Source organism: Ahaetulla prasina, chromosome 4, assembly GCF_028640845.1.
Source record: "Ahaetulla prasina isolate Xishuangbanna chromosome 4, ASM2864084v1, whole genome shotgun sequence".
Taxonomy (NCBI): domain Eukaryota; kingdom Metazoa; phylum Chordata; class Lepidosauria; order Squamata; family Colubridae; genus Ahaetulla; species Ahaetulla prasina.
In genome coordinates, this window is record NC_080542.1 from 50955673 (window position 1) to 50973132 (window position 17460).

The following is a 17460-nucleotide window of genomic DNA, read 5'->3' on the forward strand; positions in this document are numbered from 1 at the left end:
AAGAGCCTGAGAGGAGGGGAAAATAAAAAAATAATAAATTAAAAACAGAAGCCAATTATTCTTTTATAAGTACATTAGTGGGTTTTATTTAAAGAAGGAAAGAATATTCTCACTGTTATCATTATTAATTGTAAACTGGACAGCCAGTTTGTTGCTGTACTCAAGGTATCAAGCTAGAAACCAAGAGACTATGAATTCCTCCAGTAGTCCTTTAGACATGAAGCCAGTTATCTTAAAATCTAGGTAAATAAGAATCTCTTTGTTGTCAGATCTGTATGCTGTAGCCAAACAGATGTGAATCAATCACACCGTTCAATGACTGCTTCTTCTGAAGATGAAGCTGCTTCATACGGGAATTAATCCAATATGTCTTTGCTTGGCTTCCAGATCATTCTCTCTTTCTGCTGTGGGCAACTATCAATTTTTATCCAGGATCAACATATATCCTTCAAATGCCAACATTGGTCTTTCAGTGAAGGTTTTAGTACCGCTAAATGACCTTGCAACGTTGTCCAGTTGTCACATATTGTATGCATGTTATATTGAAATTAACCAGTTAAAAACTGTTGTATCAATGTGCATAACTTCTGAATTGAGTTCTAAAAAGCTGGCAGAAAATTTCAGTCTGTTACAGGAATGTGGGTATCACCAGCTGTTTAGCAGATGATGGTTCGTCGTGGGATAATAGCATGGCTGTCTCGAATAGTAGTTATACTTGTGTTCCTCTGCTGTGCAGCATCTGTGTTCTACATGTTGACCTGCACTTCACGAGGAAACCATCAACTATCTTCATTCCTCAGAATTAATAGCCCAACAGGAAAAGCGGAATATCGGGCAATCCTACAAAAAGGAGAAGAATATTATTGGGATCATATCAATAGCCTGAAAAGACAAATTGCTGAGCTGAAAGATAAGCTTCAGGAAAGGAGTGAACCATTGAAGAATATGCAAGGTCAAGATACTGACAAACTGGGGATTAGACTAGACCTAGGAAACTCTGAAAAGTCCCAGAAAGCCCTGCTGCAGTTCCTCCATTCCCAGATTGACAAAGCAGAAATACATACTGGCATCAAGCTACCAAATGAATATGCTGCACTGCCCTTTGAGAGTTTCACCCAACAGAAAGTTTATCAGCTGGAGATGGGACTTTTACGTCATCCTGAGGAGAAACCTGTGCGCAAGGACAAGAGGGATGAATTGGCAGAAGCTATTGAATCAGGGCTGGAGATTTTAAATAGGCCAAAGAGTTACAGCAGTATAAATCATCGAATATACTCCATCTCTGATTTCATAGAAGGTGTGTTTTCTGGGAAGTCACTATGAATGAAGAAATTGTGGGTGGGGATATCTTAAATGAAAATAAGGTTGCTGCATGTAATTCTGTCCTCAAAAGACTGTTCATAATTTTTTGCTAGTATTACATTTTCTAATAACTTGGCCCAAGTAGTTATTATCAGACACAATCAGTCTTAAACAAACGTATTTTATAGAACAGCTGAGAATTACTTCATTCTCAGCTTAGTCCAAATTAATTCCAAAACAAATCCTTCAGAAAAAGTCCTTTGGCCTTATCACAAACCTTTGTCTTCTTTAGCACCCTACCAAGGCTTTTCTTGGCAAAGCCCCATGAAGTTCAGAAACAAGATACGCCGACTAGAAACAAATGTAACAATGCTGCTTTCTTACAAAGAGCCTAAGATCCATTGCTGCTCTTTTAAGTGTTAAAAGAGCAGGTGGACCACAACAGCCATTAGATAATTTGTAGTAATACATGATTTCCAAATATCTTCAATTTCTTATCTTTCTAAGGAATTAACAAGACAATAGATTATAAAATTATAAATGCCTACTGCTAAAATTACAGAAATAAAATCAGGGGAATTATATATAAAATATTTTTACTTTAGAAATTCTACCTAATGATTGCTTTCTCTTCTAATAGGCATTCGCCGGACTGAAAGAGATAAAGGCACACTATATGAGTTGATATTCAAAGGAGACAAAGAATATGAATTTAAGCGCGTTGTTCTGTTCCGACCATTTGGCCCCATCATGAAGGTTGCAAATGAAAACCTCAATATGGCCCACACTCTTATTAATGTCATCGTGCCGCTGGCAAAAAGGGTCAGAAAGTTTCAGCAATTCATGCACAATTTTAGGTTGGTATCATTGCTGCTTGGCACTCTTATGGCAGATGAGAAGTTGTAGGGCAGTGTACCTAGAATTTGTGTTTTGAAGATTTATTTTTTAATGCTAGATTAAAAAAAGAATATTAATTTGATACATTTATCTATGATGTAGGTAAGAGTAGACCACAACATGATAGTGCAATAATTTTAGTGCAATAATAATTAGGCAATAATTTTCTTATAGCAAACTATATTATTGGTTAATATATTGGACTTAATGTAAAGCATGATCTCAAACTTCATCACACAGAATTATTCGTTATGGCTAATTTAGCTATGATTAGGAAAATCTCTGAGTCAGTAGAATTGCTACTCATATCAAACCAGTGAGAAATAGTCAGGCTTCTGGTATAGGTTGCTCAGACATGCTTCTGGTATAGGTTGCTCAGACATGCTCTGATTTGAACTCTGGCTAGGCAAATCTTTCCAAGATGGCTAGAATCTAATTTATGGCATTAACTGCAATAGGAGTTTGAATTGGTGATTCTTGAAGAAGTAGACAATGTTCTCTGCTCATCAGAACCAAACTCCCTCTTGAAAGTGGCCAGGAAGATGACCTATGGTTGAGTCTGTGCTTGGTTTTGGCTTCTTTGAGCAAGGAGGTGGCCATTATCTAACCATTTTAGATAATTATTGCCCTGTCTCTAACTTTTTCTTTTTTTTAGGGAACATTGTTGAGAAAATAATCTGCAGTTGATGAAAACCCTCGAAGAAGCAGATTATTAAGACCTGTTCTAGTCAGGTTCAAGCAGAGATTCAATACAGAGATACCATTAGTTGTACTTGTGGAGAATCTGTGACAGAGTAAGGATGGAGGTGGCACATTAATCCATGTACTTCTTATTCAGAAGAAGATGGAGGAATTGTATTTGCGGACTTGCAAGATCTGGTTAATGTAGCTGAACAATAGATAGAATTAATTTATCTGGTTGTGTTTCCCATCTCATCTTCCTGATAAAGTTGACATCATTATAATGATGTCTCCTTTACAGTCTCCTTTACAACCAAAGAAACTAGGGATGATCCCTTCTGAGTCTCTTGCTCTACCTGCTATTAAGCTACAAGCTATGTTGTTTCTTACCTGACCACTCCCTAGGCAACATCTCTTCATCCTGTCTCCCAAAGTCTTTCCCACATACTATGCACTGTGTTCGAGTTTGCTTCTGAGTGCAATTCAAGGTGTTGATTTATTCTATAAAATCCTACATGGCATAGAGCTTGCTTACTTGGTTACTTCAGGGAATCACCCATGTCCTGTGGTGTTGGCCTGGAAGGTTCATTCAAACAGGACAGTTACACTCCAGATTCCTTCAATCAAGCAATGCTATCTGTCAGGAACCCAGAATCCTGCTTTCTCTGACATACAGTCTGCCCTCTAGAATGAGATTCTGCCTAAGATATGTGTGGCTCCCACCATGATGACATTATAGAGGACTTTTAAAATCTCCCAGGCTTTTAGCTAGGGTGTTTGGTATTCCTTGTAACATATTGGATATGTTGTGTTGGTTGGAACTGCCATCTCTGTATTGCTATGCTTTTTTTCTGAATTGTATATTTGTTATGTTGTGTTATTCTATTGTTTATGCTCTCTGCCTCCCAGAGTCAATTGAAACTAGGCAGTGTCTAATTATAAATAAGAAATAAATAAACCTTCAAGGAGAGACCCCATGCATTCCAAAGTGCTGTTAGCCAGTACTTTGTCTGATTCATGTAATGTGATTCATTTGGTTTGGCTTAATATGTTATGTGACCTTAGCTCATTATAATTTGGTTGCCATAATATATGGCTTAGTACAATGTGCCAACCCAATCACTGGTGCCTTATTGAACCAATTATATCTAAACACACCAGAGCTTAATACAGTATGGTGTGAAAATGGAGCTCATATATCTAATTATGGTTTGGAAATATAAGGGAGAAGTAGGTTTGGCTTCTCACCATTTGGCTACCACCATACTGTCTTTCTCCATTTGCGGTAACAGACTTCAAGAATCTATTTAACAATTTGCATTAAAACTGCATGCATACAAGGGCAGATTTGTAAGGGAAAGTGTAAATATCAGAATAAATCACTTATTTTTCAATTTAAATGGTGAAAATAGTGGTCTGCAGCTATTCAATGATCTATGCAGTCAGATTTACTGAATTTTAAAAGCCCTGTTAATATTTCGTGAAATATTTAAACAAATAGATGGTATGTCTTGCTTTAAAGATTGAAAAAATCTGACCAAATTTTTTTTAATTAAAATGAAAGTTAAAACATTGATTTTTAGGTTGGGCCACTTTTTATAGAGAGTGTAGTGATTAAGGCAGCAGGATAGAAACCAAGAAACTCTTAATTTTGTCCTTCCTTCAGCACAAAGCCAGCAAGGTGAACTTGAGTAGTCACTCTCTTTTAGCCCTCGGAAGCTGGCAATAGCAAACCACTTCTAAAATTTTGCCAAGAAACTACAGGGCCTTGTTCAGGCACTTGCCAGAATTTAACATAGAATCAAAGGGACATACAAAAAAAAATTCTGTAAGTTTGAAATTACCAATATCGATGTTGAAATATTTTGGTGAGAACAGATATACCAGGTTCCAAGCAAATTATTTTGGGATCAGAACAGTCAACGTCAAAATGCTTTACATGCCAGTTTTGTGGGTACAGATAAAGATAAGTCAATGAATGAAGGTAAGGTGCAGTGTGAATATATAAGGAGTTACAAATTAAAGTTGTAAGAAAATATGCTTATTATCCTCCACTTGATATTTATTTTAGGGAGGTGGCTATGCAGCAAGATGGAAGAATTCACCTGACTGTAGTATACTTTGGAAATGAACAAATGAGCAAAGTCAAAGGAATCCTAGAAAACATATCCAAGTGAGTAAAACATTTGACTTAATGTCATTTTTTAATTTAGAAACCAAAAGAAAATGAAAAGGTAGATTTCCTGATTTCACTCTTCTCATTAATGGTTAACATTTTTTAAAAAAGAAGTGGCAAATCTCAGGATAATCTGGAAATCCTATTGTTGTTTGGCTGAAATCTTTGCCTTGTAATTCTAATCACCTCTGAACAGAAATGAACTACTTTTCTACAATCTTTGTGGACTTAGAAGTATCCTTAAACAATACTGGAAATGCTATAAGCAAAATTCTTCTCAAAACTGTTATTGGCAAATCATCATTATTCAGATAATTTGTCCTAAAATCTTAATTAGATTTTTTTTCTCCTCTAATATTAATTAGAATCTGGGAAGAACCATATCCTTTCATCTTTTTCAGCAAAATACATTGTCCAGTTAATGTTTTTAATTTAAAAGGCATTATCTCTTTTTTCTTTGTTTTGGAAACCTCCAGCGATGGAATTGCCACAAGGAGGCAAGATGTCCTATTGATTTCTCTCTGTATTATGAACTTCCATTACACTGCAGATTATATAACAGATTTTTGAATAAATTCTTAAGCCCATATACCTTTTCCAGTAATAATGGAATGAGTCCACACTAAACCATTGTTAGATTAGATCTATTGCAATCAACAGGAACAAACAACCTCTACAGATTCCACTTGATTGCTCTAAGAAGTCTGGCTTCAACCCCAAATTTCAACATCCAGTTGATTTGCATCATATTTTCCTTCAACTGAATGTTACTGGCATTTCAAGAAGAAACTTTGGTAATTAACAGAGCTTGCTGCTTACTATAAATTAAAATGTGGCATTAAAAACTAACTAATATATCACGGTAAAGCATTTCTTTTTATTGTGTTTATTTATTAAATCAATTTATATAACTCTATGACTCTGGGCAGCATACAATACAGCTAAATGATGGCCTAAGCCATTAGATGGAGGATTTACTTTCCTGCATATAAGAGTCGGTTATGATAAATGTATTAATCACTAAGACTCTGTTTTTCTTAGAATAAAAAATTGTATACAAATGATAACTGTGGTGAAAGGTAGATAAAACTTAAATATAATTTTTCCTTACAGATCAGCTAATTTCAGAAATTACACATTTATTCAGCTGGATGAAGTGTTCTCCAGGGGGAAAGGTCTGGATGTGGGTGCAAGATTTTGGAAAGGAACCAATGTTGTACTTTTTTTCTGTGACGTGGATATATATTTCACAACGGAATTCCTGAACACATGTAGATTAAACACACAGCCAGGTATAGTCATTCATTCATGAGATATGGACAGAAATTCAATTTGCACCATAAGCAGTTTGTTATTCTAAAGATACTTCATAACTCCCTCTAGTAAAATTGTAAATATAATCTGAAAGCTCAGCTAATTTCTCCTGTATGTATTTCAAAAATTAGACAATGTACATAGCCATCATCTGTAATGATCATGGAAAGTATTCTTCCCTATAAATATGATAATCATTGTAATAATGAGGGGGGATGGAAGTCATTCTAGGTGATTTAGTCACTGAAACAGTTAAAGAAAAATCTGGACCTGTTGATCCAGGTAAATGGGCAGAGACATCTGAAATCGATAAGCATCAAATTTTGAGGTACAATTTGGAAAATTCCCCTCTCAGGTGATTTTAATTTTTTTAATGCAAACAGCTGAGTCCATGTTTCCTTTTGTCTTTGGAACATTTCCTAGGTCTGGCTGAAAACTAAATTAGAAAATAAACCTAAATCCAGAAAAAGATCCAGCAGGAGTTCCTCCGTTACAGACAAAGAATATAACAACAAACGTAGCAATGTTATCGTTCCATACGTTGCAGGAATATCTGAAAAGCTCAGGAGAATTTTCAACCAATACAACACACATGTGTTTTTATTTATACCACAAGGATAAAAAACCTAGACACAAATTGAGAGTGATGTGATATATGTAATATAATTACAGTGAAACATGTGCCATCTGTATATTGGTGAAGGAAAACAACTATTTCACAAGTGCATGGCACAATATAAGAGATCAAACCCATAAGGACAAAATTCAGCAGTCCATTAAAGGTCACTTTTGAAGACAATGAAATCCACATTTTGGATAGAGAGGATCATTGGTTTCAAAGAGGAATAAAATAGGCCATTTATGTTAACATTGAGCAGTCCTCTCTCAACAGAGTGGGAGGGATAAGACACCACTTATCTCCAGTCTACAATGCAACCCTTGTAGCAGTTCCCAGTAGATTCCACAACCAATTACACTCTAATTCAAGTGATCCTAAGGGCACAGATAAACCCCCAAGTGGCCTCAAGAGCTCTCAGAGAATGCTAACAATGACTGCAAAGAAATACAATCCTTTCATCCCCTGCCCCCAACATCTGGTCAGAACCGATCCTTCCATCCCACCACCATTCAATCTCAATTCTCAGTACCTATCTTTCCATCACCCCACCATCTCAACTGATGACGTTTCCTGGATGAGAAACAAAATGTTTACTTCTTCCTCAAAGAAAAAACAATCCTGCTGACTTTTGAAAAAACACTTTGAGAAAAATCCCAATCCCATAAATCCATACCGAAATACAGCAAACTAAGGCATAATAAAACGTAAATATGGATGGGAATTTAATTTTAAGACTATGGGGCTGTGGGACTTTGTGTATATGTGCATGTGGGAGATCTGCAAAAGCTAGAACCCTCTTTAATTTTAGAGGAAATATGTATTATTTAGAGCCATTTAGTGTAGAATCATGTTATAGAAACCAGAAAATCACAACTTCTAGTCTCACATTAGGTATGAAGTCAGCTGGATGACCTTGGCCAGTCACTCTCTCTTGGCCTTAAGAAGGAGACCATGGCAAGGCATTTCTGAACTATTACCAAGAAAACTGTAGGGACTTTGATAGGCAGTTCCTAGGGGTCAACAGCCAAAGACACACATACAGGTGTTTACGTGTAAATCATACTTTAAATTCTTTCTCCTTACTTAAATATATTTAAAAATGTAGCATTTAGATTGTTTCCTACAGAAACATAATTTCTCTTACTGTGTCTATATCTACTCATTATTCTGAAATCTACCTTCTTCAAAATGACCATATTTTTTCCAACTCTTATTTTTAGGAAAGAAAGTATTCTATCCTGTTCTTTTCAGCCAGTACAATCCAAGTCTAATATATGGACATCATGATTCCATTCCACCCTTAAAACAACAGCTGGTAGGTATTTGGTTATTCAACCAAATCCACAGATTGAAAATTCTTTAAAACTCAGCAATATTTGCTGGAGCCTTTTTCCATTCTGAGTTAATACTGCAACTGCAAATTTACTTAAGGAATGAGATTTGAGCCTCAAATATACGTGTACTTGGAAAAGAGACCTTTTCAATACATTCTGCATAAGGCTGCTTTTGAAGACAGTCTGGAAACTTAAGTTTTTGGAGAATGGATCTGCTTAAAAATATTTACTGGAAGCTGATAGTACAAATATAACAAGTTTATTTTTATTTGTTTAAATGTATTGACCACCCAACTGCAGTGGATTCTGGGTAGCATGTGAATGTAGAAAAAAATTTTTAAACTACCAGTGAACGTGCCAGTACTTTAAGATTATTGCCAGCAAATACACTTATTAGCTTCTCTTTAAGGTAAATAATCTAAATTCTAAATCAAAAAGCATCAGAGACTGGTGTTTTGTTTTTTTTCTAGTGTTGGCCACCCATTCTTGTTGATTATGCAGAAGGCTTCTCTTAATGGCACCATTTTAAAACGCCTTGGACCATAAATTAGAAAGAACTAATTGATATGTATTTTATTGGTCATGCAACTGTTTTATTGATTTTTTAAAATACTTGTCTGAACAGGGTACCTATTGTTCTATTTTAAAATGACACGGGAATACATTTATACCTTTTATTTCCGTATTTGTATAGTTTAGGTTTAACTCATTTAAAAATTGAATAGTATGATATACTACTACTATTATTATTTTAAACTGTAGAAAAGCAGGCTTTATATTTTTCCCTTCATTCTTTTTTGATTTTAATAATAATAGTTCTAAGAAAATAAAATCTTAACAAATTTGCAGTTATTTGTTGACTATCTCTATTATTTATATCAGTTAGAAATTTAATAATAAAAAGTATAATAATAATAATACTCTTTGGGTAGGTAGGCCTACCCTACTTTGGGTAGGGTAGGCCTAGTGAGGAGCTTGACAGAGGCATAAATGAATACATAATGTTAGTTTATGTTTGAATAATCTAAAGCTTTACACTATTTCTTTTAGATTCTAAAAAGGGTATGCAATATACACTAGTTAGGATGCAAAGATTTCTGAGAATTGAAGTCTGAGAATGATCAGTTAGATGGCCTTGAGTTTAGCTCCAGTGAGTATTATTTCAGGTTGTCAAATGCAGATCACTTCCTTAGACAGAATTTTTCCCCAAAGCAATATGGGTATAATACTGAGGAGTTAATGGATGAATTAATTAATTAATTAATTAATGGATGAATTAATTAATTAATTAATTAATTAATTAATTACATTTCTATACCGCCCTTCTCCGAAGACTCAGGGCGGTTTACAGCCAAGTTAAAAAGACATATACAAAAATTAAAACACAATATTTGAAATTTAAAAATCTGAAACCATAAGGCCGAATATTAAAATAACAAGTAATAAAACCACTCAATTAAAAATTACTCTTAGGCCAACCCTGCTCGGTGAAACAAAAAAGTCTTGAGCTCGCGCTTAAAGGCCCGGAGGTCGGGAAGAAGGCATAGCCCCAGAGGCAGTTCATTCCATAGGGTAGGTGCCCCCACAGAGAAGGCTCTTCTCTGGGGGCCGCCAGCCGACATTGTTTAGCTGATGGCACCCCGAGGAGACCCTCCCTGTGGGAGCGCACAGGTCGATGGGAGGCTATTGGCGGCAGTAGGTGGTCCCGTAAGTAACCTGGTCCTATGCCATGGAGCACTTTAAAGGTGATCACCAACACCTTGAATTGCACACGGAAGACCACCGGCAACCAGTGCAGCTTGCGTAGGAGAGGTGTTATATGGAAGCTCCGAGATGCTCCCTCTATCCCCCGTGCAGCCACATTCTGTACCAGTTGAAGTCTCCCGGTGCTCTTCAAGGGGAGCCCCATGTAGAGAGCATTGCAGTAATCCAGGCGGGAGGTAACGAGGGCATGAGTGACCGTGCATAACAAATCCCAGTCCAGGAAGGGACGCAGTTGGCGGATCAGGCGAACCTAATAAAAAGCTCCCCTGGCAACGGCCGTCAAGTGTTCTTCCAACGACAGCCATTCATCCAGGAGAACGCCTAAGCTGCGAACCAACTCCCTGGGGACCAGTGACTCGCCCCCCACAGTCAGCAACGGAACTAGCTGACTGTACCGGGACACCGGCATCCACAGCCACTCCGTCTTGGATGGGTTGAGTCGAAGTCTGTTCGTCCCCATCCAGACCCGAACGGCTTCAAGGCACCGGGACATCACATTGACGGCTTCGTTGGGGTGATCCGGAGTGGAAATGTACAGTTGAGTGTCATCAGCGTACAGCTGGCAACTCACCCCAAAACCACGGATGATCTCCCCCAACAGCTTCATATAGATGTTGAACAGGAGGGGCGAGAGAACCGACCCCTGTGGCATCCCACATGTGCGGTGCCTCGCGGTCGATCTCTGCGCCCCCGCCAACACTGTCTGTAAGCGGTCGGAGAGATAGGAGGAGAACCACCGAAAAACGGTGCCCCCCACTCCCAGGCCCCCCAACCGCTGCAGCAAGATACCATGGTCGATGGTATCAAAAGCCGCTGACAGATCAAGTAGGACCAGGATAGAGGAACAACCCCTATCCCGGGCCCTCCAGAGATCATCAACCAACGCGACCAAAGCCATCTCCGTGCTGTACCCAGGCCGGAAGCCGGACTGGCACGGGTCTAGATAAATAGTTTCATCCAGGTACCAAGGGAGCTGATGTGCCACAACACTCTCAACAACCTTCGCCACAAAACGAAGGTTAGAGAAGGCTTCTTGAGGAGGGGTCTCACCACCGCCTCTTTCAAGGCTGTGGAGAAGACACCCTCCTTCAAAGAAGTGTTAACAATTCCCTGAAGCCAGCCTCGTGTAATCTCCTGTGTGGCCAGTACCAACCAGGAGAGACACGGGTCCAATAAACATGTGGTAGCATTCAGCCCCCTCAGTATCCTGTCCATATCCTCGGGAGTCACAGAATCGAATTCCCTCCAAATAATATTCTCAAGAGCTGCCTCCGCCGTCCCGCCCGAATCCACCCAATCAGCGTCCAGCCCGTCCCGGATCTGAGCGATTTTATCGTGCAGATACATTCCAAACTCCTCAGTACGTCCTTGCAAGGGGTCCTCCCGAGCTCCCTGGAAAAATAGGGAGCGGGTATTGCCAGTATAATTTTTAAGAAATTCAAAAAGAAATCACATTCTGGAACATCTGAAGAAAAAGTGATCTTTTCTATATTTCTCTAATGGTGTCAATGTAGAAAAAGATGCCCAAAAACCACTGAATTTTATTCATTACAATGTTAAAAATCCCTTTATTATTTCTCCAGTAAGAGAGAAAAAACTGAAAAATAATGAGTAAATCTCTAGATAAGGCAATTTTCATTTTTATAAATCCTTACTGGCAACACAAGAGGTTTAACAACTTAAAGGATCTGCCTCTAATTGATTAGGAGATCCACTGCAGATTTGCACTGGGCCAAAAATAAGAATTAAATCAAAAGGGATTTAATTTAATTGAAGCCAAAACATATCTTGTTTCTTCCAGGTAATAAAAAAAGAGGCAGGATTTTGGAGAGACTTTGGGTTTGGAATGACTTGTCAGTTTCGTTCTGATTACATCAATATTGGTAAGACACTGCTTTTTTTACATATAATTTTTATTGTTTTATCAATATAAAATACAAAGGAAAATAGGAAATTAAGACAAAAGAAAGGGGAAAAGAAAATATGGGGTACAAGGGAAGAAATAAAAAGGTGTTAACCTTTGATTCTTTTTAGCACAAGATAGCAACATTACAACCTCAACTTTTTATTTTTACACTTTAGTATATAACTAGCCTTTAACAACAAATCTATCTAATCAGCAAAGTAAACATTTCATTTTTTTTCATCACAAGCACATAATCCAGAAGTGATATACAAATAAAAAATATAAATATATTCTCCTCTTTGAATAGAACAATCAATTTAACCATTGCTGCTTTATTTTCCTTGCTGGTGAAACAATATGTATTTCTTTTTGCATTTAATAATCTTTATAAACTATCACCATTTATATTAACAAAATCCACTGTATTCTTTCAGATTCTTTAAAGTTAAAGTGAAAAATATTTATCTTCTTTCAATTGGGTTGGGAGGCTTCTATTTAAACCATCATAATAAAAATTGGTGTCGGATTTATATTCCAAAATTACAATTGACTCCTCTGCATTGTCAGCTACTTGTGAAATTGTCTCAGTGGTTTGGTAACTTTCTACTCATATTTGCATCTCTGAAGTAGTTTGAGTACTCTTTTTAACATCCTTGGAACATAGCTGCTTCTATGAACTGATGGATTGTATTTAAAAAAATTAATTTTATTTAAATATTTTATTTTATTTTATTTAAAGATTTTATTTAAAGATTTTTCAAACGTATTTTTAAACTTTAAAGAGTAGCTTTTTTGTAAGTTGCTTAAGAATTGCTGACCAAGCAGGAATCATACAAATCTGAAAGTTTTTGTTTTAGCCACCCACAGCAAAGCAGACCAAGCCACAGATTACTAAAAATAATAAACTGGAACCACAACTTTCTGCCCTTATATTTTTCCATCTTTAAAAAAAAAAAAAAAAGATAGTCCACAATTCTTCATTTTAACTTGCCTTAGCAGCCTTCTTCCTTGTTGCTTAACAAGAAGAAATCCCCAAAATGGCACAGATCTTCAAAAAGGAATAATAGGCTATAGCTAAGACAGCCTCTTTTAGCTTCTTCAACTATGAACTGATTGCAACACTGCCCCACCCCCCCAGCTTTTGGCACAAAAGCTAATTTGAACCGTAAGAGACTATGCTTGTTCAAATTTGCCAGGCATCAGTGCCAGAATACTCTCTCTCTCTTTTGTTTGTTTGTTTATTATTGACACATTTGAGATTATTTTTTGATAAGGGGAAGGTGTACACAGCTACATAATCCATTTGAACTAACTCATCCTTTAATGTTAGTATATTTAATATTTAAGCAAACCAACCTACCTTCACAATCTATAACCATTGATTAAATAAAACATACCCATTGAAAGAAAGAAAGAAAAACATGATATTGTAAGGTCCCAGAAGTTTCCCCAAGCCACTGAGATGCCAAAGAGAGAGAGACTGAAGATGAGGCTTGGAAAAAGAAGCAGATTTTATTTTTGGCTAAAAACAAAATACTGAGTGAAACTATATGCAGAACATACAGATACAACGCATGTGAGGAATAGTCACATCTTGGGGAAGGTATGGCTTCCTTTTATGCTCTATATAGAGAACCCGGGTGGTCAATAACTGAGGCGAGGCAGGTTGCAGGTGATAACACAAACTCTTAATGCTAACAAGGTAAGAGGCAACAGGCTTTAATCAGTGGAACAACTTGCCTGCAGAAGTTGTGAATGCACCAACACTGGAAATTTTTAAGAAAATGTTGGATAGCCATTTGTCTGAAATGGTGTAGGGTTTCCTGCCTGGGCAGGGGGTTGGACTAGAAGACCTCCAAGGTCTCTTCCAACTCTGATATTATTATTATAACTTCCGTGAGGCAAACAGCAAACAATTGCCCTCTGACAACAGCTTAAATACAGAGCTGTCAGATGGCTGAACCAATAGGGAAGCTTCATAAATAAAAATATTATTATTATTATTATTATTATTATTATTATTATTATTATTATTATTATTATTATTATTATTATTATTATTATTATTATTATTATTCAGGTTTCCCTCCTTTTAGCAGCTCGCGTCTTAGCCAATCAGGATCGTCGGTTGGCTGACATTTCTCTAGGCAGCGGCGTAACCCCAAGGTCTTAACATTTTATACCTTCAGAAGCGTAAGCTTAGTACCCAATTCTGGACCCTTGGCCCATACCTTCCTTGTAGCCCTGCATTAGCAACAGAGGGGCTGGGTGCTTAGCAACACAGGTATTTGCCCGACATAACCGTGCCAAGCCATGACATAACCCGCACCAGGCATTGACTTGTACACAAAAACAGTAATTAGATCACTGGTAGAAACAAATAGCAGATGCAACTCTAATTCTTAGCAAAGCAATTCTTACAGAAGTTAAACAGCACCAGCAAGTTATTATTATGTCCCAGTAATTCTACCTATTCTACCATTATGTTCCTACAATATCATCTCAAGTATAAACATTCTTTAAACAGAATTTCTGAGGGATATTCTCACTTCCAGAACTCTCCCATTTTTTGTTAATGTAACTTGATGTTTTTGTCATTTTATTCCATGTCCAGGAATCCTTTTTTTACTAATATTTACTTTCCAAATTCATGACAATTTCATGGAACTCCATATTTTGTTATTGATAAATTAATAAAGCCCTTAACTTGGAAACATTGAAAGTAAGGTGGATTGTGCAAATTGATTTTTGGGAATTGTACATATCCTGTATTTTTTGCTATAAAATATTGCACTTTTCTGACTATAAATCTAGAAATAGTTCATATGTTACTTTATTATATGATGACAATGTTTACTCAGAGTGTAATGTTCCTGTGGCCTCTTTGTTTTAAACAATAATTAATTCAGTTTTTCTTTTTTTAAAAAAAATATTTTTTATTAAACAGTTTTGGGGGGTTTTTTGAAAACAATTTTTTTTTTAGAATATTCTTCTTTTCAACAATTTTGCATCAGTAAACATTTCTTACATATTCATTTTTTCTCCCTTATTTCAATTTATCCTTCAATTTATACACATAATTCTAATATTGATTTATTTACATATATACATATAGATAACAATGTACACAATTTTGTTCCTATGATCTGCATCTTTTCTATTTCCTTTTGTTTGTTACTTCATTTCCACTCTTATATCTTCATTTCCACTCTTATATCTTCCTCATTTACTCTCTCCTTGCCTTTCATCCCTCTCCTCTAACCATTCATACCATTTGTCCCACACTATATAATATTCTGTTTCCTCTTTTTCTTGTATTTCCTTTGTCAATTCAGTTTTTCTATTGAGTTATTTATTGTTGTTTCAAAGCAAATATCCACTATTATTTTTTTATTATGGCAAAAAACAAGTCCACTTTGACTACTTGTTCTAAATAGTATATTAAAAACGTGAACTTTTTCTCTGACTAAAATGTGAGGAAATGTGAACTTCAGCTAAACGTGTACACATGGACTAAGAAATCAACAAAGATTTCAAAACAAAATAATGTCCTTATCTGCTTTTAATCTTGAAACAAAGTAAAGAGAGAGATATGGGAAATATTGGGGGCTAATAAAACATGATGGTTTTGTGAATACATATAGTCTTCATTCACCAATGGTAATATGGACTTCTAATTCAGTCATTAAGGCATGATGTCATGTGACTGTGACTCAAACTTCCTGCTGGCTTCCCCATTGCCTTTGCTTGTCAAAAGCCAACTGCAAAGGTCACAAATCACAATCATTTATGAACTGCAATCCCTGCAGCCATCAATGCACGCTAATAGCCAAGTGCTTGAATTGCATTCAGGTGACCTCATGGATACTATGCTGATTGCAACTTTGAGGACTATTTGTAAGTCTTGTTTTTCAGTGTTATTAAAACTTTGAATAGATGCTGAATGAATGGTTGGAAAGCAAAAACTTAGATATGAAATAAATGAAATAATTACAGCAGGCAGAACACAGGCATCCAAACCATAATGGTGCCAAAGTGGTGAAAAATACACTGTTACAGCACAATCCAAGCTGTGCCCTTTCCCACTTTATTACCACAAAACATGCAGTATGCAAGAGGTGGAACTTGTCTTGTGACATTGTAGTGCATATTTCATCTATGCTTGCCTACTCATGAATGCCTGCAGGCAGAATGACCTTCCCAAATCTGTAGTTCTTTTCCAATCAAAGCCTACTTCATCTTTCTATTTATTGTAAATGCTGCCACTCTTTCTTTTCTCATTAGGAGGGTTTGATCTTGACATTAAAGGATGGGGAGGAGAAGATGTACAACTGTACCGTAAATACCTTCACAGCAACCTCATGGTTATCAGGACACCAGTCCGGGGACTTTTCCACCTCTGGCATGAAAAGCATTGCTTAAATGAGCTGACACCGGAACAATACAAGATGTGCATCCAGTCTAAAGCTATGAATGAAGCTTCTCATGACCAGCTAGGTGTGCTGGTCTTCCAACGGGAGATTGAAGCCTATCGCCGTAAACAAAAAGCAAACAATAGGAATATATGAAGGCAAAATGGGTCTTTCACAAAGCAAAAATGAAACCTAGATTGTAGTTTAAGAACAGCTTCTAGGGAGAAAGGAAATTCTTGGACTTAGATAGAACTTCATAAACTTTTAGGTTTGTGATAACCAGTATCATACAGATAGATTTCAACTGATAGGACAGGCCGTTTTTTGGTTTCTTTTACTTTTTCATCTCCAGCCCTGTGGGTTCCCAATCGCCAGAAAAGATTTGAGATTGTATAGAGAAATGAAGGGAGAAGGATTCATGCACTTTGCTCAAATGTATCATTTCATCAGTGAAGTAACACTATTTTTGGCAGATGCTTCATATTTGGTTTTCTAACTTCAAATGATGTATGAGTAGATTGTACAGAGTGTTGCATTTATACACCCATTTCATTGAGAAATTGGATGAGCCAATATGAAGGGAACATAATAAATATTTTTTTCTGGCCTAGGCCACTTATGTGATGAACTTGAAGCTGTTCAAAGAAAGTAAAAAACCCCTACATTGCAGAAAAATTCTGGAGAAGAAGTTAGTAAATTCAAATGAAGAGTCGAATATGCAAATTCAAATGAAGAGTCAAATGAAATGAATATGCAATGTTAAACTGAGAGAACAAAATACAATCAGTTTCTATTTCATATTAATGTATAAAAAGGTGAATTGGTGACAGGTAGAATGCTAAATGCCTAAAGTTTAAAATAGATTTATGTATGAATATGTATGAATAGATTTATGAATCTAAGATTAAAGCATAATCCAAAAATTAAAAAATAAATAATATATTTGTTTAAACTGTGATTTGATTGCTCTTGGATTCTATAAAGTATTAATTTATTTTATCTCATTTGGTTTTTTATAAGTTCGCTTCTATTTAAATGTAGAATCTTCCTGAAAA

General features: G+C 36.3%; 2 protein-coding genes across 3 annotated transcripts in view; one reads left to right on the forward strand and one right to left on the reverse strand.

Moving 5' to 3' along the window:
• The first annotated feature begins 571 nt into the window (after nucleotides 1-571).
• CSGALNACT1 (chondroitin sulfate N-acetylgalactosaminyltransferase 1) lies at nucleotides 572-17340 on the forward strand. Of its 2 annotated transcripts, XM_058180458.1 has the most exons (7): nucleotides 572-1297; nucleotides 1943-2159; nucleotides 4952-5053; nucleotides 6170-6348; nucleotides 8210-8304; nucleotides 11889-11970; nucleotides 16278-17340. In XM_058180458.1, the coding sequence occupies exons 1-7, from the start codon at nucleotides 664-666 to the stop codon at nucleotides 16559-16561; spliced, it is 1593 nt and encodes a 530-aa protein (XP_058036441.1). In that variant the 5' UTR covers nucleotides 572-663; the 3' UTR covers nucleotides 16562-17340. The 2 variants fall into 2 exon arrangements, with proteins under 2 accessions (XP_058036441.1, XP_058036442.1); XM_058180459.1 differs by lacking the exon at nucleotides 11889-11970 and having other exon boundaries at nucleotides 16278-16553.
• SH2D4A (SH2 domain containing 4A) overlaps nucleotides 730-17460 on the reverse strand; it is a 57171-nt gene continuing 40440 nt past the window's right edge. Inside the window, exons 10-11 of the transcript XR_009154852.1 lie at nucleotides 16340-16521; nucleotides 730-840 (exon numbers count right to left, since the gene is read on the reverse strand). The gene's annotated coding sequence lies outside the window, so the exon portion shown is untranslated. The remainder of the gene's footprint in view (nucleotides 841-16339; nucleotides 16522-17460) is intronic.

Excerpts from the sequence above, each read along its gene's own strand:
- CSGALNACT1 (XM_058180458.1), top strand. The coding sequence starts at position 664 with ATGATGGTTCGTCGTGGGATAATAGCATGGCTGTCTCGAATAGTAGTT. Across the intron at positions 1,298-1,942 it reads CATCTCTGATTTCATAGAAG|GCATTCGCCGGACTGAAAGA; the intron begins GTGTGTTTTCTG and ends CTCTTCTAATAG. Across the intron at positions 5,054-6,169 it reads ATCCTAGAAAACATATCCAA|ATCAGCTAATTTCAGAAATT; the intron begins GTGAGTAAAACA and ends TTTTCCTTACAG.